The sequence below is a fragment of the Lissotriton vulgaris genome, chromosome 11, assembly GCF_964263255.1.
Source record: "Lissotriton vulgaris chromosome 11, aLisVul1.2, whole genome shotgun sequence".
Taxonomy (NCBI): domain Eukaryota; kingdom Metazoa; phylum Chordata; class Amphibia; order Caudata; family Salamandridae; genus Lissotriton; species Lissotriton vulgaris.
Genome location: NC_141699.1, coordinates 609,522,962 through 609,550,525, shown reverse-complemented (window position 1 = coordinate 609,550,525; position 27,564 = coordinate 609,522,962). Strand labels below are relative to the sequence as shown.

Below are 27,564 nucleotides of genomic sequence, written 5' to 3'. Positions count from 1 at the left end.
TGGTCTCTGAAGTTTAATGCTATCTTTGACGTAGACCCCTGAACACAACACATATATTCCCGCCTAAAGCCCGAGTCTACCAGGGTCTGGGTGGTGTGTAACTGCAGCGAGCGCTGCGAGGTATAGAAATGTATGGGGAGCGACTGTGTACATTGCATGCATAGCTTCCTGCGCGTTACTTTCCTTATCTTTGAGTGAGAAATAAATGCTATTTTTGAACAGTGAAGGGTTAGAGAGGGAGGAGGGGGTTACGAGGGGAGGAGGAGAACGGGGGAGGTCCTGGTTTTAGGAAAACCTATTCCCTCCTCTCGAGGAACAACTGCTATATTCATCAGCAGCGCGGCGGAGGCTCCTGTAGCAGCGCCCCGAGGGAAGCGGACGTGGAGTCAGCGCGCTGCGACCACCTTTAAAGCGCCCACGTGGACCCCCGGCTGTCAGTGCCACCCTGCCCGCGCCGTGCCAGCTAAGATGAGGAATGCCATGTGGTTCTTGGGGGGACTTCTTCTGCTGGCTGGACGGGGCTGCAGCCAGCAGCCGCACGTGAGGTGAGAGCCGCCCTCGGGGGTCAGGAGCAAAGGGGGGCAAAGCATACCTCTTTGGCCCCCAGCGGGCAGACTATGATAAACACAGATCTCCAGCTGCCCCACGGAGGTGCCAACAGCTGGTCACGCCCGGGTATTTTCTTTTACATTTTGGTATTTGAAGTAAATCCTCCTTGTGGGTCTTGTAACACTCTGTTTGCTACCTCTTACATTTTGTTTGCTTTCGATACTTGCACAAGTGCCACCATTGCTTACCTAACGTTTGTTCTTGTGTCTGAGTGTCTGCCATTTATTGCAGTACTATACCTCTACTTGTGCTTTGTACACTTTTGTAACCTGCACACATGTCATTTTTCCTCCTGTAATATACCGTTTGCTACCTCTTGTATTTTGTTGCTCACAATTGTCACTTTTGCCTCATGTAACTTAACGTTTGCTTTTGTAATTTGTTCCCTTGTAATGTTCTCCTCACGTATCAGTATTGTTCCTATTGTGAAGCGCTCTGACACCTTCGGGTAAAGTCCGCGCTGTATAAAAACGCATAAAATAAAAATAAAAAAATTAAAAAAAATCCCTGCACCCTCCGAGCTGTCTCCACCCCACAAACAAGTGTCTTAGCTCTTGTCAGGATTGTCCTACCTCCTTGCTTCACGTGTCACTGCCATGTGTCTCGCCTGTCCCTCATTTAATGAGTTCTGTCACTGTCCTCTGTCCGGGGATGGGACTGTCTGCCTCTTCTCCACCTACGTCATACTTTATCTTGTCTGCGCCCGTCCAGATCAGGCTGGCTGGGTGCGACCAGTTTACTCTTTGATGTGTGTCTGACGCTGTGTGTCGGTGTGCTCGTTGTACAGCTCTTTCTAGTGGCTTTTCCATCGCCCTCGGGTTCCATCGTTTGTTTAAAAAACAAATATACGAGCGAGCCACAAACTTCGTTAAAAATAAATCCGCACTGGCAGTTCCCCGGCTGGCACGTCTCCTGCCTCCTTTCCAGACCGTCTGTGTCGTTAGTGCACCGCGCGGGTGGGTTCTCGCCGCGTGCTCACCTCATGGTGGGCAGGCTGCTGCGATGCTGCCAGCATTCCTCGGCTGCCCTCGCGCCTCTGAAACATTGCACTTCTCCCCATGTCTGCTTCCTGGTTTCTCTACTTTTATGTCGCCGGGCTAGGGCCACTCTTTCTTCAGGAGCCACCTTTGTACTTCCTGTGAGCCACTTTTGTACTTCCACAGGAAACACCCCCCTCAGCGACGGACCCCCTTGCCATCATTCATAGCCTGTGTATTAATTTGTCTGCTGTAGAGGCTGATGGCGTTCCATATGTTGGGTATTTCTTATTTTTTATGTATTCGTTATTTTTATTGTTCTATCTATTGCACCTTCGTGGTACATACATTCTTTTTTCTAATTTTATATATATTTCTTAAATTCTTTCACTGATGGCATGAAAGAAACTTTATGTTTTGCTCCGTATAACATGTTCCTGCTTGTTGCAATTTTGTTAAATGTAAGCTTTTTGAACCTTGGATACCTTTTATAATTGTTAGATCTCATGATAGGGTGGAATATTTTATTATGTGTGCTTAACTGTAAATTAGAATCTTATACTATTTATGCGTATGTCATTTTGTGATTGTATGTGGACGTCTTCAGAGTTCCGTAATCATAAATAAAATAAACTTGAAACTACTGACCATCTTAGGGTGGATTTGTCTGTCCACCTCTTCTGCCGCCATCAGGGGAAAGGTGTCACAGACACTTCGAGCCCAAGGCCTATAAATGTCATGCTTTCACGGATTGCTCATTGTTGGGTACGCATAAAGGGCGGGAAGACACTCGAAGGCCACTCACATCATTCTGAACAGCACTCTGCCACAATCCATCATCTTGCAACATTGTGCCTATGCAGCCACCGTAGTTATGACCTCCCGCCCTCATGGTCTCAGTGCCACTCTCCACTGCCCCACTCCTGCTATCCCGTGATCCTTCGCTCGCACTGCTGTCAGCCGTCATTCCAAGTTATGAACGATGGATTCAGGGAAAACGTAGAAGGACAAGTGCGTAGCTTCCATTGGTGCAGCAGGTGCAGTGGCACCGGGGCACAGAGACCGAGAGTCCCAAAGAACGCTGACTATTGACGTATTTTATAATTCAAACAGCAACCAGGGGGCCCATTTCATTCCTTGAACTAGGCACAGGGTCAGACTGATTTTCATATGGCTATGTCTGAACTGGGGTGGTGTGTAGTGCAAAAAAACGATGGATTTGGGCCCAGATCTCTGTACTGGGGTGAATGTATGACATTGTGCTACATTCTGTCCATCAACTGTGGTTTTTGCATTTGTCACCCCGAGTGGGATGGGTATGCTCAGACGTGAGTCCCATGCACTCCACACCACTGGATTCAAGCAAGCCGGGCTGAAGACGGCTGGAATGCCAGAAATCGGTCCTCGGAAGCTGGTTTCTGGTCCAGGGAAGGCATGGCTTGGCAGTTCGGGCTGGACTGTTCCCATGAGGCACAGGGTCAGACTGATTTGCATATGGCCATGTCTGAACTGGGGTGGTGTGTAGTGCAAAAAACGATGGATTTGGGCCCAGATCTCTGTACTGGGGGGAATGTATGACATTGTTCTGCATTCTGTCCATCAACTGTAGTTTTTGCATTTGTCACCCCGAGTGGGATGGGTATGCTCAGACGTGAGTCCCATGCACTCCACACCACTGGATTCAAGCAAGCCGGGCTGAAGACGACAGGAATGCCAGAAATCGGTCCTCGGAAGCTGGTTTCCGGTCCAGGGAAGGCATGGCTTGGCAGTTCGGGCTGGACTTTTCCCATGAGGCACAGCGTCAGACTGAATTGCATATGGCCATGTCTGAACTGGGGTGGTGTGTAGTGCAAAAAAATGATGGATTTGGGCCCAGATCTCTGTACTGGGGTGAATGTATGACATTGTTCTGCATTCTGTCCATCAACTGTGGTTTTTGCATTCCTTGAACTAGGGCCATTGACTGGCTGACTATGCCTGGGTCGAAGGGAAGGTCTATTGCCTTGTGCCATCAACCCAAAAAAAGCGTTAGCCATCTTTAATATATTTTCAGATCATTTTCACAATTCTAAAGAGCTTCTGACTACCTATAATGTTTTAGAGGCATCATTTATGTAACTGTGAGTCAGCAAGCGATTTAGTGAACATGTACAGCACAGTTTTGTGAGCTACATTGTCTGTACTTTACTTCCGCGTGGGAAAGGTATTTTTGAAATGTTACAAGAAGGCATATTTGCAGTAAGCCAATTTCAGGGAGTAACTCGACAAAACAGTACCGGGAACTGGCAACAAATCTCAGGTTTAGCCCCCATGACACTTGAGTGTTCTGAAGCCATCCACCCATTCGTTCACCGATCGTCCCTCCTCCCCATTTCTGTTCAAGTGTCCGCTGACTTTTGGCTTTTTAAAGGTCAAATGGAATCTTCACCGCCATATTGTTGCCATTAGTGAAGCAAGGATGCCACGGCCCAAGTGCAAGCAAGGAAAATGGCCTCGTTGGCTGCTGTTGGGGGTAGTAAGCTACACCTTTGTTACTGTTTAATGGGCCCCTCAAGGGTCTGGGCCCTGGTGCCTACCCCTGATGGTTGTGTGGCTTGACCCTCTTAGCAACTCTTTAACCAAGTTCTTATAGTTAGTTCTTATTTTGCGCTTTGTATGGCGATAACCGCAAATCAAACACAAAGAGATGATGGACGGAGTGCTGAAACTTGTCAAACACACCCCCAGTCACAGATCTGGGTTGAATCCATCAACGTTCTTTAGCTCACTTCGCCAACTTGGTTCAGACCCAGCTATATGCAAGTCAGTCTTGACCCTGTGCCTCATGGGAACAGTCCAGCCCAAACTGCCAAGCCAGCTTTCCTTGAACCGGAAACAAGCATCCTGGGACTGGTTTCGGGGTAACACCCCTCTTCAGCCAGGCTAGCTTGAATCCAGTGGCAAAGTGAGCAAGGGACCCACGTCATGGCATACCCTGCCAACTTAGGGCGAAGAAAGCAAACACAAAGAGATGATGGATGGTGTGCTGAAACTTTTCAAACACTCACCCCCAGTCACAAATCTGGGTTGAATCCATCATCGTTCTTTAGCTCACTTCACCACCTCAGTTCGGACCCAGCTATATGCGACAACAGTCTTGACCCTGTGCCGGAACAGTCCAGCCCGAACTGCCAAGCCATGTCTTCCCTCAACCGCAAACCAGCATCATGATTTGAAGCAGTCATGGGTATTTCCAGATTAAAAAGTTACAATATATACTTTTTCAGGGAAAACATTCCACCATGCTAATGTTGTGATCTCCCCTCAGAAGTACTGAACACCTCACTGCCCAGAGTAAGTTGGGTTGCTTTGCCTTACGGTGGACTGCGTTATAATATCCTATGTAAATTTGACCTACATTGCTATATGTTCCTTATCTTTGGCAGGATGTTTGAGCTGTCACTCCATGCTGAATAGTTTTCCTATCCTTGACCCCTTCTTTGTTGCCTTTTCAGATTGTGCCCTGCCTTGCTGCATATTGTGTATATTTGCGTGTTTGTGCTCTACATTGTGTTAGCATACATAACCTTTCTCAACTGTAGTGTATCTGTATTTATGGCGTAGACATTTTCTAACTACAACCTCTGCTCTGCATGCTCTGTGACTGTGCCTTTCTGTTCCTTCAATGCTATATTCTTTATGCATTTTGCCTGTCTCTGCTCTTCATCACTGTGTTTATGTAGATTTTCCTGATCGTGTCATACATTGCTGAATGCTGCTTTGCTCTGCCTGATCCAACCCTGACTCACTAGGGTGTGTACCTTTGGCAGACTGTACCATTCATTGCTGTATACTGTATTCTTGTTTTGGAATTTGCGTTGCATTTCGGTCTCTGTGTGGCCTTCTCGACTGTGCTGTTCTATTTTACTGGCTTTTTAAAATGTCACCATACACAATAACCAGAGGATCTCTTAGTGTTGTCAATAAACACCCCTCAAACAATCAGCAATGGTATAGCGAATAGGACTGGCTTGCATTTTCAATCACAGGCCACACTTATTGGCTTTGGCAAAACTGTTGAAAGCGATACATTTGTGTTTGAGCACCAGCAGTCCAGCAGCACTAGCAGGCTTGCTGCTGAGCGCGCTGCAGCTCATCAAGGGCTGAATGTGGTTGCTAGGGACGCCAACCATTAGATCAACAACTCTTCAGCATCCATAGAAACTCCTTTGTTTTGCTTGAAAGTGAAGCAATGCGTCTTGCAGTAAAAAAAATAGCACTAGGGGTTGCATTTTGTATACGTTAGATGTCTGAGATAAAGAACTCAATGTGACTGTACTTTTAGGCGCTGATTTTTAAGTTGTATGGAATAGAGTGGGGTATATACCACACCTGGCATCTTGGTGTGACGTATTTACCAGATATGGTAAAGTTAACTTTTCAACATTGAAACGAAGCACAGTACCCAGAAGCAGAAGGCAGCACACCAAACTCCACGTGCCCGATTCACCAAAGTAAAGTGAGACGAAAGTCTAACTTTACGACTTTCGGTATTCAGAAAGGGCATTTACTACTCGTAAATGCCCTTTGCGAACACCGAAAGTCGTAAAGTTCGACTTTAAGTATTCACAAAGGGCATTTACGAGTAGCCAATGCCCTTTGTGAATACCGAAAGTCGTAAAGTTAGACTTTCATCTCACTTTACCTTTGGGAATCGTGCCCAACATGTTTTGGCCTTTTTCAGGCCTTTTCTCTGATATATTTTAACAGGTTTAACCTGCCGGAGTTTATTGGGGGTGGGGGGGGGGGGGGGGGGGCGTGAAACTGTGATCATTATCACACAACTGGTAATTCTGATTCCTCTGCAAACTCCTTTTTGCCAGAGGATTGGAATTTAACCTTGAACTTGTAATCAGGGATGTAGATGTAAAATATTCCGTCATGCATTCCAACCATGCTCTTCTGTAGCATGACAGTGAGACTAAACGGTGCTGATTCAAGGCGTAATTGGCAAAGCCTCATGCCAAGCAAGCCAGTGATTTGAAGGGAGCTGGCACAAATGTGTTAAGGTTTTTTTTTTTTTAAATGTTTAATTTTTTTTCATTGAGAAGATACTTTCAAGTGATCAAGAAAACATTACAAACTTTTCTAGTAGCATTAATACATAAAGCGACATAGCATGGTAAAGTGCAATAGTAAGCATTAACATTTTAAACACATTTGTCTAATTATTCTTGACTTAATCCAGCTATGTCCACGGCAATCATCTCCTTAAAAGCAGCATTAAACCGAAGAGAGTTCACATTTCACACTAATTCCCAATATGTCCTTAGACTAACTAAAAAATTGCACCATCCGTTTCTTGGTCCTTTAGTGGAAAGAACATAGCAGCATGGAAAAATACAAAAATGTTAATCAAATTAATGTGCATGCAGTACAAAAACCACGGAAGCAGCGGAAAGCAACCTTTACAATGCATGCGTTCACAATGCATGCGTTTACAATGCAAGTCCTTACAACGATGCATTGTTACATCGCATGCGTTTACAATGCAAGTCCTTACAACGATGCATTGTTACATCGCATGCCATTACAACGCAAGTTGTTACAACAATGCATTGTTACATCACATGCCATTACAACGCAAGTCGTTACAACGACTTGCGGTAGGGGGCGGAAGGTGTTGGATTTGTTGAATTTTCTATCCAACACCTGCCCTACTGTTGCATACACTGGAATTGGAATAGTAAATTATCCTATTCCAAACTCCAGTGCCCCCCACCACAAGTCGTTGTAACAACTTGCGCTGTAATGCCATGCGATGTAACAACGTGTCGCTGTAACAACTTGCGTTGTAAACGCATGAGTTGTAAAGAGTGCTATTTGGAAGCAGCATTGGAACTATTTTTTTTTATATTCAATTTTTATTGATTTCATTAACTATAGTACAACCACACATAGATTGACAGGATACTTCTCAATTTCGTACACGGTGAAAGCCATGCAAATAGGAACATTTAGAATCATTACAAAATAGAAATGCATTGCCATTAGAAGGATACATGTATCACAGCTTCGCCCGACTCACTTCAGTTGATCCAACCACTTCCCCCACACTCGTTTATGTTTCCTCGGGCAGCCTCTTGCTTCATATACAGGTTTCTCTTGCACAGTGCACCAATCCAGTCCCTATGCCACAGTGTCACAGTGGGGGGTGCGTGGTGTTGCCACTTGGTGGCTATGTCTCTCTGTACCACCATGGTAACTGTGCTCACTATGGGAGGCAGATCCTTCTCCTACCTGGCTGCTAAAACATGGAACTCACTCCCCACTCACCTTCGCCTTACCCAGAACCACCTAGCTTTCAGAAAGCAACTTAAAACGTGGATATTTGACAAGTAATCCGCCCCCCCCCCTCCTTAGCGCCTTGAGACCCTCTGGGTATGTAGTGCGCTATACAAATTCTCTGACTTGACTTGACTTGACTCAAGAATGCTTTATCTGCCCAGAATCCTCCCGAACCCTCCAGAATCCCCAGGAGGATGACCAGGGGAAGGTTGGGGGCTGCCCACCCCAGTACCTCAGTGAGTTCTGTAACTATGGAAGACCAAAACTTACTTTTTACCGTACATGACCACACCATATGATAGACATCCACGGGGTCTCTGCACAGCTGGGGCATGCAGGGCTCTTGAGGAGACCGGCGCGATGTAATCTGGCAGGGGTGAGGTATAGACAGTGTAGGTAGTACACTTGAATTAATCTTAGTCTGAACGAGACTGTTATAACTCGGGGGCCTTAAGGGCATCCCGCCAATCATCGTCCTCCATAGGTCCCACCCATTGCTCCCTGGGCAATCGAAGGTGATCGAGGGTAGGAGATGCATTATTAATGAGTGTTCGGTAAATCTGGGAGACGCCACCCTTCCCCCTTGCCCGCATTTTGGCCTCCAGTTGTCTGAACTCCGGGATGGAGGTGTCACTGTGGACATGAGTAGCGAGTGCATGCCTAAGTTGCAAGTATTTGTAAAATTGTGTGGAGTTAAGTGCGTACGTTTCTTGCAGTTCTTGGAAAGCGTGCATATGGGTCCCAGACCAGACATCACTCAGCTGTGTTATGGAATTTAACCTTGAACTTGGAATCAGAGCTGTAGATGTAAAATATTCACTCATGCATTTCAACCATGCTCTTCTGTAGCATGACAGTGAGACTAAACTATGCCTCCGCGCTGATCCAAGGTGTAATTGCTAACATCTCATGCCAAGCAAGCCAGGAGTTTGAATGGAGCTGGCACAAATGTGTTTATCACCATGATCTTCTGCACCAGATTTAGTCTTCCGCTGAGGAGTTCAAGGGGCTCAGTGGGCATTCGCTAACATGAGTATTCATCAAAGTCTAATCCTTGAGATCCCACCTTTGCCGTGGTGTGAGGGGTACACCAGGTTCAGGACCTAGCATGAATTATGCTGGCTTTGTGGTTCTACAAAGCGCAATGTCAGCAGTAGGCCTAGGAAGCAGAGCTTCATCAGGTCCAGATGCCATGTCCTAGGCTTGAGGATTTGGACAATATGCCAGTGTCATACTCTTGATCAACTTCAGCAGCAAGGAAACCCAAATGTCCAAGTCCAGAAAATGATCAGTGAGCTGTTCTGCAGGTGCCGGATATCTACATAAAGTGTGGAAGCTCACTGATGTCACACTGCCATCAATGTGAAGTGCATCTCATGATTTCAAGGTCCAGGCTAGGGTAGAGTTTTCCTGCTCAGATTGCAGTAGCTTCTGCGTCTGTGCAAGGGCTTAGGTAAAACCTCTAGGGGTTGTCTGTCAAAAAGCTATGTGCATTGCCTCCAAACTATCTGAAGTTAAGAAAGAGGAGGAAGAAGTGGGAGATGGGGTTGCCTCTTGTGTTCAGAATCAATCTTCCATCTTGCTTGCCCTTTGCGGTCAGACCAAATCTTCCATCTTGCTAACGCCATTCTTAGATTATGATTAAGGCTCCCAGTTTTTTGTTGTTTCTGATTTTTACATAGAAATAATGACAGAAATGAATATTTCTCCTATGCCTATTTATTTTTAAAAACACAAAAATATAGAAGACTGCTGTTCTTTTCTGTAACTCTACATGCGGTCATTCAAGACTTCCAGGCCAATATCTGTGTAGATTGACGGTATGGACAATTTAAAAGAGACTCCCAGTTTTCCATTATCAATAATACTTTTACATAGATATAGACAGAATACAAAATTTCGCATGTATGTATTCTTTTCAATGACTTTCCATGCTGTCAGTTTGACAACATGAACAATTTTAACAAGCATTTACAATGCAATGGTCTCGGCATTGTTAAAGTTAGAGCTATTGGCATTGCCCATGACAGGGACGGGTCAATAGATACTTCTATAGATACAGCAAGGCCAAGATTTACTAAAGGTTTGTGCAAGAGATCTTGTGACACAAGTAGCAGAGTAAATCAATTTTTGCATGAAAAACGCCAATGCAGTCAGGCACAGGCAATCGGTATTATGGTATATTGCCTGAAGTACCTATTTGTACTGGGGGGTTTCCCTGAATCACGCATCTTCCATGTCTGATGTCTGTGCTGCTGTCTAAACATAGGAATGTGTACTGGAGGATGTACAGCGAGTATACGCTAGGCATGACTGGCTCACTTTTGTGCCATAGTGCGAAGCTGAACACGATGCAGAATATTAAGAATTATTAAGAGGACCAAGAGGCCTTTATGTGAGATAACTCCACTTCAATAAATGTACACTAGAATCATGAAATGGGTTTCCATGACAATGACATTGATGGTCACCTCCTCTGCTGTAAAATATAGGCATGTGCAGTGCTAACCCTCTGTCCCACTGGCTGTGTGCACAATCCGACACACACATTATGTGTAGAGACAGGGTAGGGCAAAATCAGAGACAAACTCGTAATGCAGGCATGGTGTAATACAGCACCTAGGGCTTGTAAGTATATCAGCAGTATGCACCCACGTGAACCACCTACTGTATGAAACTCTTGTGGCTGTATGCACACTCAGGCACATAACTAATATGAACGGAGCTGAGTTAATGCACACTCACTGTCACACTCCTGCTGTTTGTACGTTTTTTGACTGTATATGCACACCTAATATGAACAGATCTGGCTCTGTTCACACTCAAGCACATAGTGCGCATGCTCACCCAGTACACGCTTACAGACACATACCCAGTGTGCGCATGCCTCATAGACACACAGCATGCTCAGGGCTAGAGAGGTGCTAACTCAACTCACAAACGCAAACCTAGTTTGTGCCAGTTGTGACTGTATGCATTCTCACATTTGCAGAATCAGTGCATGCAGGTATCCTGAACATGTGCAAATCAAGCAGTGTGCACCGGCAATGGTAGGTACCACACAGTGTGCACATGTTTACTCAGCCGGGATCACTATATGCGCTTCTCACACCTACACAGATGATTTGAATGGCCAGTGCCCCCACCCAGCACGGATAAAGAGAGACGCAGCTGTACAATCAGCTATCACACCGGGCTTGTTGACAACGGGCCATGAGCATTTTGACACAGATGGACACAAGTTCAGGCATTTAGTGGAGGGCTGCAATAGGTGGCGATTCCCAACTGGAAACAATCCACGCCCCAACACACACACTCAGAGCCACATGCACCCCTGGCTGCACATGTAGTCAAGGCACAGCACACAGACTGGCACAAAGACCTCCAACTCAAACTATTTTAAATGTCACTTTAAAATTCCGTTTCAGCAGCTTCAGTACCGCGTAGAGATTGTAGGCATTATTTGAATTTATCAACTGTAAATTGATATTTAATTTTTTACAGCAGTAAATTAGAGTGATTTTTATTTTGCAGTTTTATACAGCGTGAACTACACCAGAAGGGGGTCGGAGCTCTTTACATGAGCACCTGTTGCGTTACAGACGGAGATGTTATTTTTAGGCACGGGGAGATTAAGCTATATGTCCAGGATCACAGAACGCTTGAGCCTCCCGCCAGACTCGAACCGGCTTCCGCCAGCATTAAGGCCGGCCATGCAGTCGTTAAGCCACGCCCTCTGCTACTGTGATCATCGCCAGAACCCTATATTGTATTTTTACATTTGTGATAGTTCTATTTCAGTAAATAACATTTTGCAAAACAAATGAAAATATTACAGACGGCATTGACCACTGACAGGCTCAAATACCGGTGACACAGATCACATTATATATGAAAGGCTGACAGTTAACACTCAAGGTGAGTCGACGCCATTTACCGGTAGGAAATTATCTGCGCGGTCAGTGGGTCATGAGAAACGTGCAAGGAGTTGGTGAACTTGTGTTTCCTTAGTGCACGGATTGCTGGCCGCACCAGAGCACGTGCTGTTATTAGTTATAAAACGTGCCGCCGGAGATTTGAGTTGCCGCCACTCACCCACCAACCGAATGAATATAATTATGAAAGCAATAAAGTATTTTTTATAACCTCGGTTGTGGATTTATATACTTTACCTTTAAAGAACTGGACTGGATTTCTTTACTAATTAATGCATTTACAAACAGGAGAGTGCAGGGTTAATTTCATTAGTAATTCATTAAGGACGGCGATTTATAGCTGCCCTCAAGTGGGGAGTGGATGACTGTTCCTTAAGGTTCGAACACCTACAAAAAAAATAACTGTGTAAAAAACTTTTTTGCTGTGATGTTACGGCATAAATAAGTATGGTACTGAACATTTGCTACAGGCTAGGGTGACCATGCATCACGGACTTTCCGGGACACTCCCAGGTTTCCGTCGCAGATTTCGGCAAATGTGGCTGGTCATGATCCGGCTGAAAACAGTGGGAGGCACCTTTTATATATTCCAAACCGGGACTAGCAAGCGACTCTTATCAAAAAGCAATTACATTTACAGTAAGGTATTGGTCTTAAAAATTGCATTTCACTTCCTTAGTGCATCCTCGTCTGTAAGCCTGCCTCCGCCTCTCCCGGACTCAGTCTCCTCTTTAGCAGCTCCGCGCGCTGGTATGCAGACTCCCCCTGCATTCCAGAGAGGCGCGCGACGCGATCCGGTCAGCCCTGCAATGCTGTGGAGACAAGACCTGGCCGTGCGCACAACGTTATCCTATGGGGAAACGCTGCGCGCGGCCAGGTCTTGTCTCACTTCGGTGTTCTCAGACTGCTGAGACGCCGACAATAGTTCTCTGGCGAGAACGCGCTTTCAGCGCGTTACTAGCCGAGACCAAAAAAGTGATAATAACTAGTATAATAGTGTTAATAACTTTATGTGCCCGTTTATTTTTACTATAATCTATTCATTCATTTAAAACCCAACAGGCCTCAAAGTATTCATTTATCAGTTAAATAAATGTGAAAATATACGACCTTCATTTTGATTTGTCCATGTCCAATCCAATCCAATTGATTGCTGCTAATACTATAAACAACGCTTCTCCTAAACCGACATTCAGAGGCAGGGGCTGTTCATCTACAATTGACTATGTTTTTATCTCCCCTGTCTTAGAACCCAGCCTGTTGAGAGCTGAAATTATGGTTTAATTGCGAGTGATCCACTGCTAATAGGCAGCTACCCAAGGCCATCTTGTGGATAGCCCATGGAATAACTCACTGGTCAAGTCCCTAAGGCTGACGTATAAGCGGGTTATTGCCAGTAGGAAGGAAGAATTATTGGGTGAGCACTGGGATGCTTTTGTTAATACTGTCAGCTTAAAAAACGGGAATACTTTTTGGACTGCAGTCAAAGACCTAAGAACAATGGGGCAGCTTTTAATATCTATAAGCTGCAACATAACGAGTTGAATCTGGGAAAGTCACTTCACCCTAATTTACCTAGTTCCTGCCCCTGAAACAGACTCCTTTAACTATAGGGCACCATCCGGGGTCGCTATATCCTTAACAGAGGTAGAGGAGGCCATATGCCAGAGCGTGGGCAACAAAGTCCCTGGCCCTGATAGGCTGCCAATCGACCTCATTAAACATAAACTCAATTTTTGGGCCCCACTGCTGTTAAAAGTTTTTAATAACTTAACTAACGCCCCACTGCCAAAGACATGGACCACTAGCATTATAGTCCCAATTTTTTTTAAAGGGTGACTGCACCCAACCTAGCTGCTATAGGCCACTATTTTTGATAGATAATACCCTTAAAATTTTAGGCAGAGTTTTGTATACCAACATTTTAATTTGGACAGAGAAAAATGACATTTTAGCACAATGTCAACTAGGTTTTAGGAGCAAATTTGGCACAAATGAGCAGTGTTTAAATCTTAATCTGATTATAGGGAAGTTCACTATTGCACAGCACTCGTCACTTTATTTAGCTTTTATGGACCTGAATTCAGCCTTTGACTTTGTTAATAGGTCTCGCTTGTGGTCTATACTCCTAACCTAAGGCTTGGATGAGACCCTTGTTCATTTTCTGGTCTATCTCCACACAGATCTGAAAGCTCAGGTCAGAATTGGTGACGGGGGCGAGGTGTCTAATGATATCAGTGTTGGTAGAGGGGTTAGGCAAGGGTGCATCGTAGCCCCCCTCCTCTTTATCATCAACATAAATAATTTGCATAAATCACTGATCACACTCACCAATGACGTCCCCAGAATTAAGGGCAAAATCCTTCCGGTGCTTTTATACGCAGGTGATGAGGTTTTAATTGGTTGTACTCCTAACGTACTACGCACTTTAGTACGAGGATTTACGGACTGGTTTAGATTCATGCACAAACTTCAAGAAATCTTTCATAATATCTTGTGGGCTTAGGAAAAATCACCTAAATTCAATTTCTGTGGGAGACCAAAAACTAACTTGTACTGCCACTTTTCCCTACCTGGGATTGAGCTTCCTGGAATGATCGCATGGTGCATTGCAAAAACAAGTTCTCGAAGGCTTCACTTAATCCTTTGCCTCCCCTAAAAGATCTGTCACAACACCAGCAATCATTAAGATCTTTAAGTCACAGTGCATACCAATAGATACCTATGGCGCTGAGGTCTGGGGTATTGCCAAAATCCATAGCATCCAATTACAGAAAAATACATTTTGTACAAAACTCCTGGGTGTTCCTATATCCACCTCTCAGTACATATGTTTTAGGGAATTAAAATTGGGGCACATCGAAGATTTTATGAGGGCACGCCCGCTTTGCTCTGGCTAGCCATAATGGAAAACCCCAAAGCATCCCTCACAAGGAACATAATAGAATACTGTATTTGCTGGGAGAAAGGGATGGCTATTCATTGGCTTGCTGGGGTCATCAAGAGCCTGAAAAGTGTCAATCTTAAAGGATTGTTTCTTAATCCAAATAGTTCCATGTCAGATATAAAAAAAAGTCATAAGGTCAGCACTGTATGTACTTTATAGTTTGGAAAGATTAGAGAGGGAATCAATGAAACAAACTGTTGCAAATTGTATACTCATTGAGCAAACTGAACATTGTTTTCCCAGCTACATTGTGTTACCAATGTCACACTGGGAGAGAGGTCTTCTCTTTCGCCTAAGAGCTGGGACCATACGATATTTGCTCTGTTTTCCTCTTGGGTATAATGCTAAACTTGATTCCCTGTCATACCTATGTGATGTCCGTAGTGGACAAACACTTTTACATTTTCTATTTTTCTGTAACTATTATATGAAATATGCTCAATGGCTGCTAATATCCCCTTTTTTAAAAAAAACAATCACCTATTAAGTTCATTGATGCCCTTAACCGCATACTTAAAATAGAAAATGATTAACTGATTTTGCGTGTTGGTAGCTTCCTGTGATTAGCCATAGGGGCTCGGAAATCGATGTGTGACCCATGAAGTACAATGCAATTTTGCTATTTTTTAAATATGTAGTCTGACTATGCTCCTGTGTGTTTTTACTATGTAACCCATTTACCAACTGTCTGTTCTATTATGAATTGACATGTAATTTAATTATCCTACTGTGATTTTATTTTTTGTATGTGTTTAATTTTTATGGATACTTTGTTATCCGAATAAAGTCTTTGGATTGGATTTGTCCATATAATACACAATAAATAGAGATACATATTAATATTATGGGCAAAAAATAAATATGGGTATATAGATATGTAAATGGTCAATAAGAAAATACCATAAAACTAGGAACACTAATTATTTGCAAACATTTATGGGTATCACTAATTGAGGCATACCTGTAATGTTTGCAACACTCTTTAACTGAATTTATACATGTCCATGTTCATGCAGGTGATGACTGCGCATAAAGTATGCAAACATTTTATTTTTTAATAAAAAATGTATGTAAGGAAACAGGCCTTTTTGCAGGTTTGCCCCACATTTTACCCCCATTTGGACTATTAGATGCATGTTGTTTTACTCTGAGAGTGCACTGAGGCCTGCTAATCAGACCCCAGGGCCAGTGTTCTGACCCATTACAAAGGTTATAATGAATTGGATGTCCCCAGATGGCAAGTACTGACTTGCTTAGAAGTCCCTACTATATGGTACGCAGAGTACCAAGGGCATGTAAACAGAATGTCCTCCCAGGTATGCAACAAGGTTTGTGCCACCCTGTGTGTGACAAACGACAAAATGGCTACCAGACCGCCACTACAGATTGGAAGAGCAGTGTGTTCACTGCTAGTTCGACTTTGCCATTAAAATCAATTGTAAAGACACTCATTACCTTATTAATATATATAAGTTTCCCCTAAGGAAGGCCTATAGAGCCCTATAGCAGGGGGCAGTATATTGTTAAGGAAGACATATAGGTTTATTTATGTCTTAGCTGTAAAACCCTTAAAAGTTGTCATTTTGCTTTGGGAAGGTTTTAGCCCCATTGGCTAACACAGGGTTACATGCTGGCATCCTAGCCTGGCTATCTTCTGAATGGGATTCCCTAACTGGGTACTGTAAGGTATCAAATTAATCATGACATTAAATCTAAGTGGATGACCAAGTCGAGATTTATGTCATTTTTAAAGTTAAGCAACTTTTAGAAAGTTATTCCTCTATGGCCCAGCTGGTGCAGTGGCTTTACACAAGCCCTGGCCAACAAACAGATTTCTGTCCACCTGGGGAGATGTATGAATGACTGCCGTAGAGTGAGGTGTGACCTCCTCTCCCAGGAAGGCTGCTCGGGGTGTTATCCCAAAAGGCGAGCTTCAAAGGGGAAGCCATTTTTGAAGGGCCGCGTGTGACAACACTCCCAAGCAGGATGCCTTTTGTACATGTAGACAAGCTAAAGACAGGGCCAGAGATGGAAAACCCGTCCCCAAACCGGTTTCTCCCTGGACATGTAGCTCTTAGATAGCCACACCTCTGGGGTGGCCTACCAAGGTCCTCACAGTCAAGGGAAGATTCAGACAGCTTGAGAGTGGCGGCAGAATATTGCACTCTGGGATTGCCAAATGCCACACATCACTGGAACTTTGTCACCAAAGTTGTCACCAGCCCATTGGCTGGTGACTACATTGTCCCCTAAGAGCACTTTCCCGGGATATAATGAGCAACTCAAGCACCTAAAACCTCAGTGCACCATGGATTTGGAGAGAGGGCCGAGAGAGAAGTGTCCCGCTGCCTTTGAAGCTGGAAAAAGAGAGGGTGTAACGTCTGAAGGACTGCACCCACTCAGCCGCGGCCGGTAGTGGGAGTACGAGCCGAGCGGTGATGTGGGGAGGGGGAGGGGCAGGGCGGGGGGTAGTAATGTATGGATGACGGAGTTTAACAGGTAAGTAAACATATAAATAAATAAAACGAATTTTGTTGCATGGACTGCATCACCAAATGCGATGCAGTGTGCGCAACAAAATTCATTTTATTTATTTATATGTTTACTTACCTGTTAAACTCCGTAATCCATACATTACTATCCCCACCCTGCCCCTTCCCCTCCCCACGTCACCGCCTGGCCGGTACTCCCACTGCCGGCCGCGGCTGCACCCACTGCACTTTGGGCCAGTGAGTTTTGACTGTGTGTGAGGCTCCTGGCTTGGGGAAAAGTTGATCCAAAGCCCCAGATCGAAGCAGTGAATCCAAGGGTCAGTCGGCTGGCCCCCTAGAACAGCACCAGGGACATCAAAGCTGAGGAAGCCCAAACCTACAAAGCAGTAGCCACTCCTGAGGGATTGCCACTGGCTGCCATGGGGCACACAAAGAGACATATTCATTATAGTCAAACGTTTCACCTGTATCTGCCGGACCCAAGTGTGCTGCCAGAAAGCAGATTATTCATTCAAGAGGGACACTAGCCCCCACCAAGGATATTCACTGTGACTGCTGTGTCACGAGATCGGATGCCCCACTGCAGCTGGCCTTCTACTGTCACAAAGAGGATGCCCTGGGACCCAAGTGCCTTGGTCAAAGTTGCCTCAACCCACCAATGGACAGAGAGATCAACCACAGTTCATCCCCGTTGACTTCACAGCTCCAGGAGCATCATTTAGCATCTTTTCTGCCTGCATCTCCAGCATCAGGACCACTCAATTGTCGTCTATGGCAGTCATTTCCGAAAGGTTGGAAACACTGGTGCTGCGCTTTTATTACAGGAAACCGAAATTTCAGCACCGAACCGACACCTACCCTTCCGGCCCACAGGGAAAATGCCTGCTGCCCGCTACAGCCTGGCTCTGGGCGGAGGGTACTGTACGGTGCATTGCTGTGTATGCCCTTTTCTTTGCTGTTGCCTTATCCTTCCTCCTGAGCATCACTCAGAGCAGTACCTCTGTGGAAGGTCACATCCCTGTTTGCTATTGCTTAGCTGCACCCCACATACCTACATTGCCTTCCTCCCTTGGGATGCTCTGCTATGGACATTTCATACCTCTCTGGCAGAGAATAAATCCAGGACCAGGATAGCAGAAATACCAAGTATTAGTACCTTTCTTAAGGAGCATGGAGCGGATTTCAAAGATTCCTTACCTATTAAACAAAACATACCGATCTTTAGTTTTGTGTAATAATTTGGTTTATTAAAATTGTTGGTTGGTAAAATTAAAAACATATTAGGAGATAATTTGTGAGCGGGCCCCCAAAATTTCGACTGCCTAAGGGCCTTCACAGAGTTTAATACAGCACTGTTTGCTCTGTGACCAATTGATACCAAGCTCCCACTACAGATTGCATTGCATTCACAAAACAGTTTGTGTGCAAATTGCACATCCCTGGTTTGGAAATGAAATACTACATCAAGCCCAATGAGCTGAAAATTACCCTCTTTCAAAAATATTGTGGCCAGAACTTCTATCACCACAATATAGGGAAGGTAAATATATACAATGTTAAAATAGATTTACTATTGTTAACTCAACATCTTGAACATACCATGAAGATATATGTATCATCAAGCTACATATATGTGGGGTTAAGTATAGTAAAGACATATTTCTGTTTAGAAACTTATTTTCAAGCAATTGTGGTAGTCGATATATATTTTTGTTGGACCATATTTAAAGCATGATATTCTCGTAGAACACTGCTCATGCTCACCAGACCCTCTCTCATTAGTAGTGGAGGAAAATATAGGAACTTGAGGGTGTAAATACAAAACCATAACTGTCCTTCAAATTTGGGACAGCTGCTTACCCAATATTTGTGTCAATTTCATGGAAAATTGAGTGACTGGTAAAAATCTGCATCTCTTGGTCAGTTTCTTTGAGATTATGAAGTCAATAGGGGCATAGAGGGATTTGCTTACAAGCTGGGTGAACTGTCTAGTACAGGGAGACTTGGGCTGCCTGAGATGTTTATTGTTTTGTCTTTTGCCTTCACAGACAAGCTTTCACTTGTGGAGGAAATTTAAGTGGAGAGACTGGATTTCTTGGCAGTGAAGGATTCCCTGGAGTCTACCCTCCGAACAGCAAATGTACTTGGAAAATCACGGTAGGATGTGGCGGCGATTATTTTTTAATAGCCCTTCTGTTTTCATCTGAGCCTGAAGAGGGACAAAGTAGGGTAAAGAATGTACACTGGGTGGGGGACAAGACCGTACCATCTTAAGCATTTTTGGGGCCCTGGACAAGACATATTTTGGGTCCCCTTCTTTGGAAGAAATTTGGATGTATTGTGCACTTCAGTTAATATAATCTGTCTTGCTGCCAAGTAATATTAAATTATAAGTTAAACTTTGAGAAGAGGAGACACACAAAAACAGCAAAATCTCGATCCGTCCAGGCCCTGCCAGGCAAACAGCACTTAAAGAAAACTTGAGTGATCTTTAATGAAGACATTTCTTCTTGATCTGTATTGTTCATCTTATATTTTATGCGAGCCCTCAGTTTTTACTCAGCGTGTTCCTCACATTGTAGAAAAGACATAGAAACTGCAGCGTTTCACATGTTTGGTGGACTATTACACAATATTAAAATAAAAAATAGGCATATTGCGTTTGAAGGAAGGTGGGGACAATTGCCTTCTTTGCCCATGTATACAAACGTCTCTGGAACAATAAACAACTCCCCTGATAGAGAACTATCTATGGGTCAGGCGATGTTACTTCAAGGAGCACACTGCCAATACATGACAGTCTGTAGTTGGCTCTTGTTGTTAACAACTCTTAACAGTCCCACAGGGAGCAGGGAAAGGCAGCTTGAACTGACAGCATGCTTTCCGGTGACTCAGACCACGGCGATAATGAGAAAATGGAAATATGAGACTGGAAAGGATGGAATATTTTCCCTAATTTTTGCCCACTGGAAGCTAATGCAGAGGGAGGCTGGAGGTGCTCTGTGACTCGAAAAGCGCCACCTGGTGCATACTTTCTAGGAGTGAGTGGCCCAGAAGGATCACAACCCAGAGTCTGTGTCCTAAGTAGAGGCTTGGGAGTGTATGTATATGATCGCATAGGGGCGTATCAACAACAAAGCGCGATAAGCATCGCTAAATGCGTTTAGCGCATTTGTCATTATCGCCGTCTATCGCCGGATCACATCGCCGTGTTAGCGGCGTATTTGCAACATTTTGCTCACAGGCGATGTAAAAACCGGTGATAGATGGTGAGAATGAGCTTTAGCGTGCGAAATCTCACGATAAGGGAACTGCGCTAATGAAAATGTAAATGATAGGGAGATGTAGACTTAACCTTGTGATCCACCTCCCATTATACAGATAGATAAGTCGGAAAAAAAGCAGACGTTAGATAACAGCGATAACCACGGTTAGCGTGGCTTTTATCGCGTTGCTTGCCCTGGGCCGGCTTGCAAATACTGCGATGTCTGGTTATCACGTTTTTCCCTGTTGTTTCTGGGAAGCAACGCCTACTTCTCATCTCATTAGTGATGCGGGCCGAGGCGTTAATGTGACGGCTCCTAACATGCGCTAATGCATGTTAGCAGTGCTTTGATGATAATGAGTTAAAATAATCGCCGCTTTTCCGGCGCTATGTGCCGGGAAAGCGTTGGTATGTCTCTTGTTGATATGCCCCCAAGTCTCTCTGAGGGAGTGTTAGGAATAGGGGTCCCAAACCTTTAGGGCCATATTACACTAAGAAGTCTGGGGAGCGACTGGCATGTGCACCAGCTTTCTGCGCCCCTGGGATACTTTGGTATTACAGAAAGGGCTGCAGATGCTTGCATGGGTGCGTGTGTAATAGAGGTTGCTCCAGTTCTACAAGTGCAGCCCAAAAGGGGCATTTCCTCATGTGCAAGGGGCCAGATCCCAGGCAAATGAGGAAACAGCCTATGTGCCCACGTGTGCATAGGAACAGGAGTTGTCAGTGCGACCCCTGAGAGCGCTCTTTGAAAGGTGGGAAATCAGATGCCATGGACACTCCAGATATCCCCTTGCAGCCGGGTGCAGCCACCCACTTCATCCGCCTTCAGGGGGCTGTTTGCCACCCTTTCAAAAGCAGGCTGCCTTGCCGCCTTCACATTGAAAGGTGGTCGGGTTCCTTCAAACAGCTGGTCCTTCTTTCACTAATCACTGATCTCAGTGCCAGGGTTCGCTCCTGCACTGGGAACAGCACATTGGTTGTGATAGCGTACCCTGTCCCACTTTGCAACTGGCATACAGACGTATGTGTGTGCTGAAGGACAGAGTGAGACTGCGCCACTTCCATGGTGCTCTTTAGTGGGTGAGTGTGCCTCTCCCACTTCTGCGGCGGATAAAGAATGCCATTTAAGAGAGAGGACATGTCAATGAAGTACATCGCTGGGCAGAGGGTATGCAAGAGACAAACCCTGACCATGGTACCAGATGCAGGAAATAAGCATTAGACACAACTTCTGCAAACAACCACTTGTCTCAGTATACATCATACCTTAGACTTTTATTGTGTTGTTTACTACTCAGCAAAACTTGATCAGATAAGGAATATCACAGATGCACATTGACTTTGACAATAATACTGAGCTGGCTCTAAGGATGTTGATCACTGCTGTACATCACAGACGGCCACCTAGGGAGTGTGTTCTGAAAAATATCAAAAGTTGAGGCCTTTTGGTGTGCTTAGTGTTGTGCAATGTTGCATTCCCCTTTCTATGTTTCTTTAACATTCCTTGTTTATTTGACATACAAACCTGTCCATATTTGTGCATCCTTAGAATACGTTTGTTAGTGTGTCAGATTAGGCAAACTAGACTTGTGAGAAGGTCCTATTTCTTAAAGCCCATGAGAAAAAGCTACGCCTTCCATAGTTGTATGTTTTTTCTTGCATAGCATTTTTCATACAGTACCTGTGCCCTTGTTTTTATCCTGATTAAACATGTCCTGTTCAGGAAGGAGTTGGTTTTACTATTCATTCGAACCCAAACAGAGAAGCCCACCATAACCGCAGAGTCATAAATAATGACAACCTTAGGCGAGTGAACATCATTCAACCTCCTTCCCCGCAGACTCCGGCCACACTCAAATGTATACTACTCAACTGCAGATCTGCCAACAAACATGCCTCTAAAATCTTCGACCTCATCCAATATAATGAGTTAGAGATCATTATACTCACAGAAACCTGGCTCTCCCCCTCTTCCACTCCGATTCTAGACCTCTTGGTGCCCCCTCCGATGAAATAATTCGTCTAGACAGAAATACGAAATTGGGAGGTGGCCTAACCTGTATACATCGTAACACACTTGCAATCTCCTTTTCAGAATCCTCTTCCCCATCAACCTGCGAATACTTTTGCCTCAACATGTCCAGTAACAAACGGAGGGTTTGCAAACTTCATATATTCTATCACCCTCCGGGTGACAATCTACCATTCATTGAACATTTAATGGAACTCATAGCGGACAACTTGGACTCAGTGCAGCCCCACATCTACCTGGGAGACTTTAGCCTTCATTGGTCAAACCCTAATGACCAAGCGGTAGAATGCCTCAATTCCTTCTTGAAGGTTCACAATTTGGTTCAACACTGTGACCAGCTTACCCACAGTAAAGTGGAAACTCTTGACCTCATCATCTCCAAAGGACATTCAATCACTTTGGACTCCATCAGACCGTATGATTGGTCAGACCATCACGTCATTTCCTTCCAAATCAACTTGGAGGTTTCTCAGAGCAATGCTCAACCTTCTAAACCAAAGATCTGGAAACGTGACCTCAGAAAAATAAACACAGTTGACCTAGCAATCCGCTGTAAGCGTGCCCTCTCTCCTCAAAGAGACCTAGTCGAAGCACATGCACTCACAGACTTCTATAACTCTTCTATTTCCAGCATCATGGACGACATTGCTCCACTCCAACAAAAAAATGCTCCCTCAAAAATATCTAAACCATGGTTTAATAACAACCTAAACTCGGAACGTTGCAATCTAAGGGCCCTTGAGCGCTCCTGGAGATCCACTCCTTCAGTGGACCACCTAAAAACCTCAGATCAGCTAGAAGCTCTTATAATAAACAAACCAAGACAGCCAAGGCAGAATATTTCTGATCGAAACTTAATCAAGCACCAAATCGACCCAAGAAACTGTTCGAACTGGTCAAACAACAATCTGTCATAGTCCCCAACCGTTCAGCCTTGGAGGTCAGTCCTCCCTCTGGTTTGACTTGGCGGTCTTTTTTACTGAGAAAAAAAGACTTATTAACATTGATCTAGAAACTAGGAGATCTCTTCTAACATCCAACGACCCAGCACCCCCCCAGGTCACACCAGATAAGGTCACTACACCGAGCAGGGGTATCAAGCACAACGCCTCCTGGGATACCTTTACCATCTTAAATGAAAACGAAATTAATAAGTTCCTCCGGAGTATTAACCCATCTAATCACTTCAGTGAGCCTCTTCCACCTACCATCTTCAGACTCTATCTCTCCCTTCTGGACAAAGATCGTCAATGCCTCTCTCTCTCCTAGGGTACGATCCCTGACTGCCTAAAAGAGGCCCAGGTAACACCTATTTTAAAAAAACCTACAGCAGACAGCACGGATCTTAATAACTTCCGCCCCATCTCCATCATCCCCACTCTAGCCAAACTCTTGGAAAAATGCATCCAGTCCCAATTATGTATGTACATTAAAAATTTCCGTCTCCTGGACCAACACCAATCGGGCTTTCGTAGGGGGCATAGCACGGAATCGGTTCTCACTCACGTCATGGATGACATCCTAAGAATGATTGACAGAAATGATTTCTGCCTCCTTATCCTACTCGACCTCTCCTCAGCTTTTGACACTGTCAATCATGAAAACCTCCTAGTTATTTTGGAACAAAGGATGGGCCTCTCTGGACAGGTAATGAAGTGGTTCTCGTCCTACCTCCAGCATAGAGTTAAGGCGAACCATTCTCTATCCCAGCCATCCCCTGTCACCATGGGGGTTCCTCAAGGATCATCCTTCTCTCCCATTCTATTCAATTTGTTTCTGGAACCATTGGCTAATGTACTAAAGTCCATGGACATTCATTTCCATATGTATGCAGACGACATCCAACTCTACTTGAAAATCTCCTCCCCGGACAACATCACTGCACTAAACTCCACCTTACTGACTACCCAAAATTGGCTTACTAAGAATCACCTCCTGCTAAACACCTCCAAACAAAATTCCTCCTCATCTCTTCCCCGAAACACACTCCTAATATCGACCTCTGGATGAACCAACTCACAGCCTTCAACTGCTCCCCACACATTATTGACTCAGCGAAATCTCTAGGTTTCACACTGGACAAATATCTGAATATGAAGACCCATATCAGTAACGTAAGCAAGGGAGCTAACCACCTTCTGAGAACACTAAGGAATCTCAAACCTTTCCTACCTCAAGCCGATATCAAGCAGGTAGTCCATGCGCTGGTTCTACCGAGGCTGGACTATGGCAGTGCTAAGCTATGCGGCCTCCCGAAATACACTCTGGCTCCTCTAAAGGCATCTTTGAACGCTGCGGCCAGACAGATTACGGGCACTAAGCAAAATACCCACATCTCCCCGGTCCTAAAATCGCTAAACTTACTGCCCTACGAAGCGAGAATTCAACTAAAGATTGCATGTTTAGCGCACAAGGCCTTTCCCTTCAAAACCCCCAATTACCTGGCGCAAAAGTTAATACTATCCAGAGAGGGCAGATCTTTGAGGAGTGCTAACTCCCTCCTCCTGAAACCCCAGATCTTCCGCAAAAAGAGAACATGTCAACTAGCATTCTCAGGTTCTGCTCCAAAAATCTGGAACTCTCTCCCACCCGAAATCCGGAGAATCTCCTCCAAGGTCGCATTCAAATGGAAAGTAAAACGATTCCTCATGAACAAGTTCTTACCTTCATAAGTTGTGCGAACGTCAGCTATTAGCGCATCGCCACACGACAAGAAAGTACATCATTCTGGTACTTTACTACTGTATTGGCTCCCCTTTTGTTGGTATGTTTCAATGCATAGCACATTGTTCTCCTAACCAAGGCCTAACTTGAATCTTCTATGTGCACGACTATTGTATTGCTTTTGAATACTCCCTATGTGACTCTCATACTGTTATGTTACCTCATTCCCTCAAATGTAAAGCACTCTGATATCCCTCTGGATTAAGTTCACACTATATAAAACTATATAAATACATTTCTAATTTATGTTTTGCTTTTTCATGGGATGGATAAGGTGGTTTGAATTGTTATACATTTCGGATTTGTGGCTGGTTCAAATGATCTCTTCCGATTTATTTCCCAAAGCTTGCCTTTTACCTTTTATGATAGATAGACGGTGGCTGTAGACATGCAGAATAAATGTGGAACCTGTATTATGATTTATGACATTCAAGCGGCCGATCTGCAACTTGTAATTGGTTGCCAAATATATATTTTATAACTGTTTGGATGTGTGTGGGATTTGTGCATAGGTGCTGTATGTTGTTTTGTCTTTGTTTATGGGTGCGTTTTTGTATTGGGCTGTGTTTACAAGGATCCCTGTAGTTGACATGTGTGAATGTGTCCCTTGATCTTGTGAAGCTTCGGTGCGTGCTCTGTAAAAAAGCCAAGTCTATTCGCTTTGCCAATGCTTGTTTTGTTTGTTATAACCCAACGCTCCTCCCATGTCACATTGTTTAGATACTTTGACGTCAACATATGCCATGCCACGAAGATCCTTCTTCAGTTTGGTGAACTTTAATATGTCCCCACCCCCACATTATGTACTTGAATCTCTGTACACTAGGTGGATTGATAATACTTTTTAACATCTTTTACCACTTTTCCACCTTTTCTAAATTGTGCCACATTTTTTTCAACTCCATCTTCAATATTACCCCATGAACGATGTTGTGTTTTCTGCTACTATCCATAAACTACAAGGGAGGTTTTTTAGGCAATATCAATTCTGAATACATTAGAGTAAACCTCATCAAGAACTGATCCCTTCCTGTCTGGATCCTTGCCCCATTGTAGCATATCATTAATTCTGGTGGTGGCTTTAGACACTCTCCGGACGGTGGTGGTGTCAAGGTACTGACATTGCTTAAGTTATCCTGAGCACAGAACACACTGATAATTCAATTTTTTGGGGCGGCCTCAAGGTTGTGGCCCTATTGGCTTTGCTCTTGTCTATCAGAGGTGTGCAAAATATGACTAACATGTCCAAACCTATAGCAGGCTTTCTAGAAAACCACTGACTATGTACAGAGTTTCCTTTCAGATTCCTGTATGTAATTTTGTCTTATGTAGATACCCCAAAAATCTGGCAGGAGTATGGCAAACTTGAACCAATGTTGGACTCTCATGCTTTGTTTCCTCATATTTTAGGGGCCACAACCATCACCTTTGGTTTACCCGGAAGTCCACAGTGTCAGCCATGTTGTTTTATTTCTATGTTAAGCCTCTGACTGCACTTGTCTGTCTCAATGCTTTTCGCCCCACTTACGACAAACAGATCCTTCTCAAACTGGGTAGGCTACTTGGTGTCCGGTCTCAGAAATGCCAACTGTGCATGTTGGACATAAGGGCCTAACAGTAGCGGTCGGCAGTAGGTGTTTCTATAGGGCGGTGACGTGGGCAGGAGGAGGGGCAGGGTGGGGGGAAATAATGTATGGATTACGGAGTTTTACAGGTAAGTAAACATTTAAATACATAAAACGAATTTCGTTGCGCACACTGCATCACATTTGGTGATGCAGTGTGCGCAACGAAATTCGTTTTATGTATGTAAATGTTTACTTACCTGTAAAACTCCGTAATCCATACATTATTCCCCCCACCCTGCCCCTCCTCCTGCCCACGTCACCGCCCTATAGAAACACCTACTGCCGACCTCTACTGGGGCCTAAATAAACTTACTTTTTTCTGATGTAGGGGACCAGGGTCGGCCTGGGGAACCAAAAGCAGAACTGGCAAAAATTATGAAACCAGACACGCTCGGTTCCTCTCCTCTCTGTCTTTTTCCATCCATCCGTTATCTCTCTCTCCTGCTCTCCTCTCTTTTATCTCTCTCTCTCTCTCATTTATCTCTCTCTCCATCTACCTCTCTTTCTCTCGAAGCCTGTGTCCTCATTCTGCTGCAATTCATTTTGGTGAGCCGGGGAAAGGGATAGAGGCACCAACAGCGGCCCTGGGCTTTCAAAACCGATACCTGTAGCTTCAGCCCACAAGTGA

At 44.5% G+C, this 27,564-nt stretch overlaps 1 protein-coding gene across 1 annotated transcript in view; it reads left to right on the top strand.

Annotated features, from left to right (window-relative positions):
- The first annotated feature begins 320 nt into the window (after window positions 1-320).
- Window positions 321-27,564, top strand: part of PCOLCE2 (procollagen C-endopeptidase enhancer 2) — a 402,867-nt gene continuing 375,623 nt past the window's right edge. Inside the window, exons 1-2 of the mRNA XM_086943719.1 lie at window positions 321-545; window positions 19,336-19,444. Of these exons, the coding sequence (XP_086799845.1) occupies window positions 469-545; window positions 19,336-19,444 (186 nt within the window). The 5' untranslated portion in view covers window positions 321-468. The remainder of the gene's footprint in view (window positions 546-19,335; window positions 19,445-27,564) is intronic.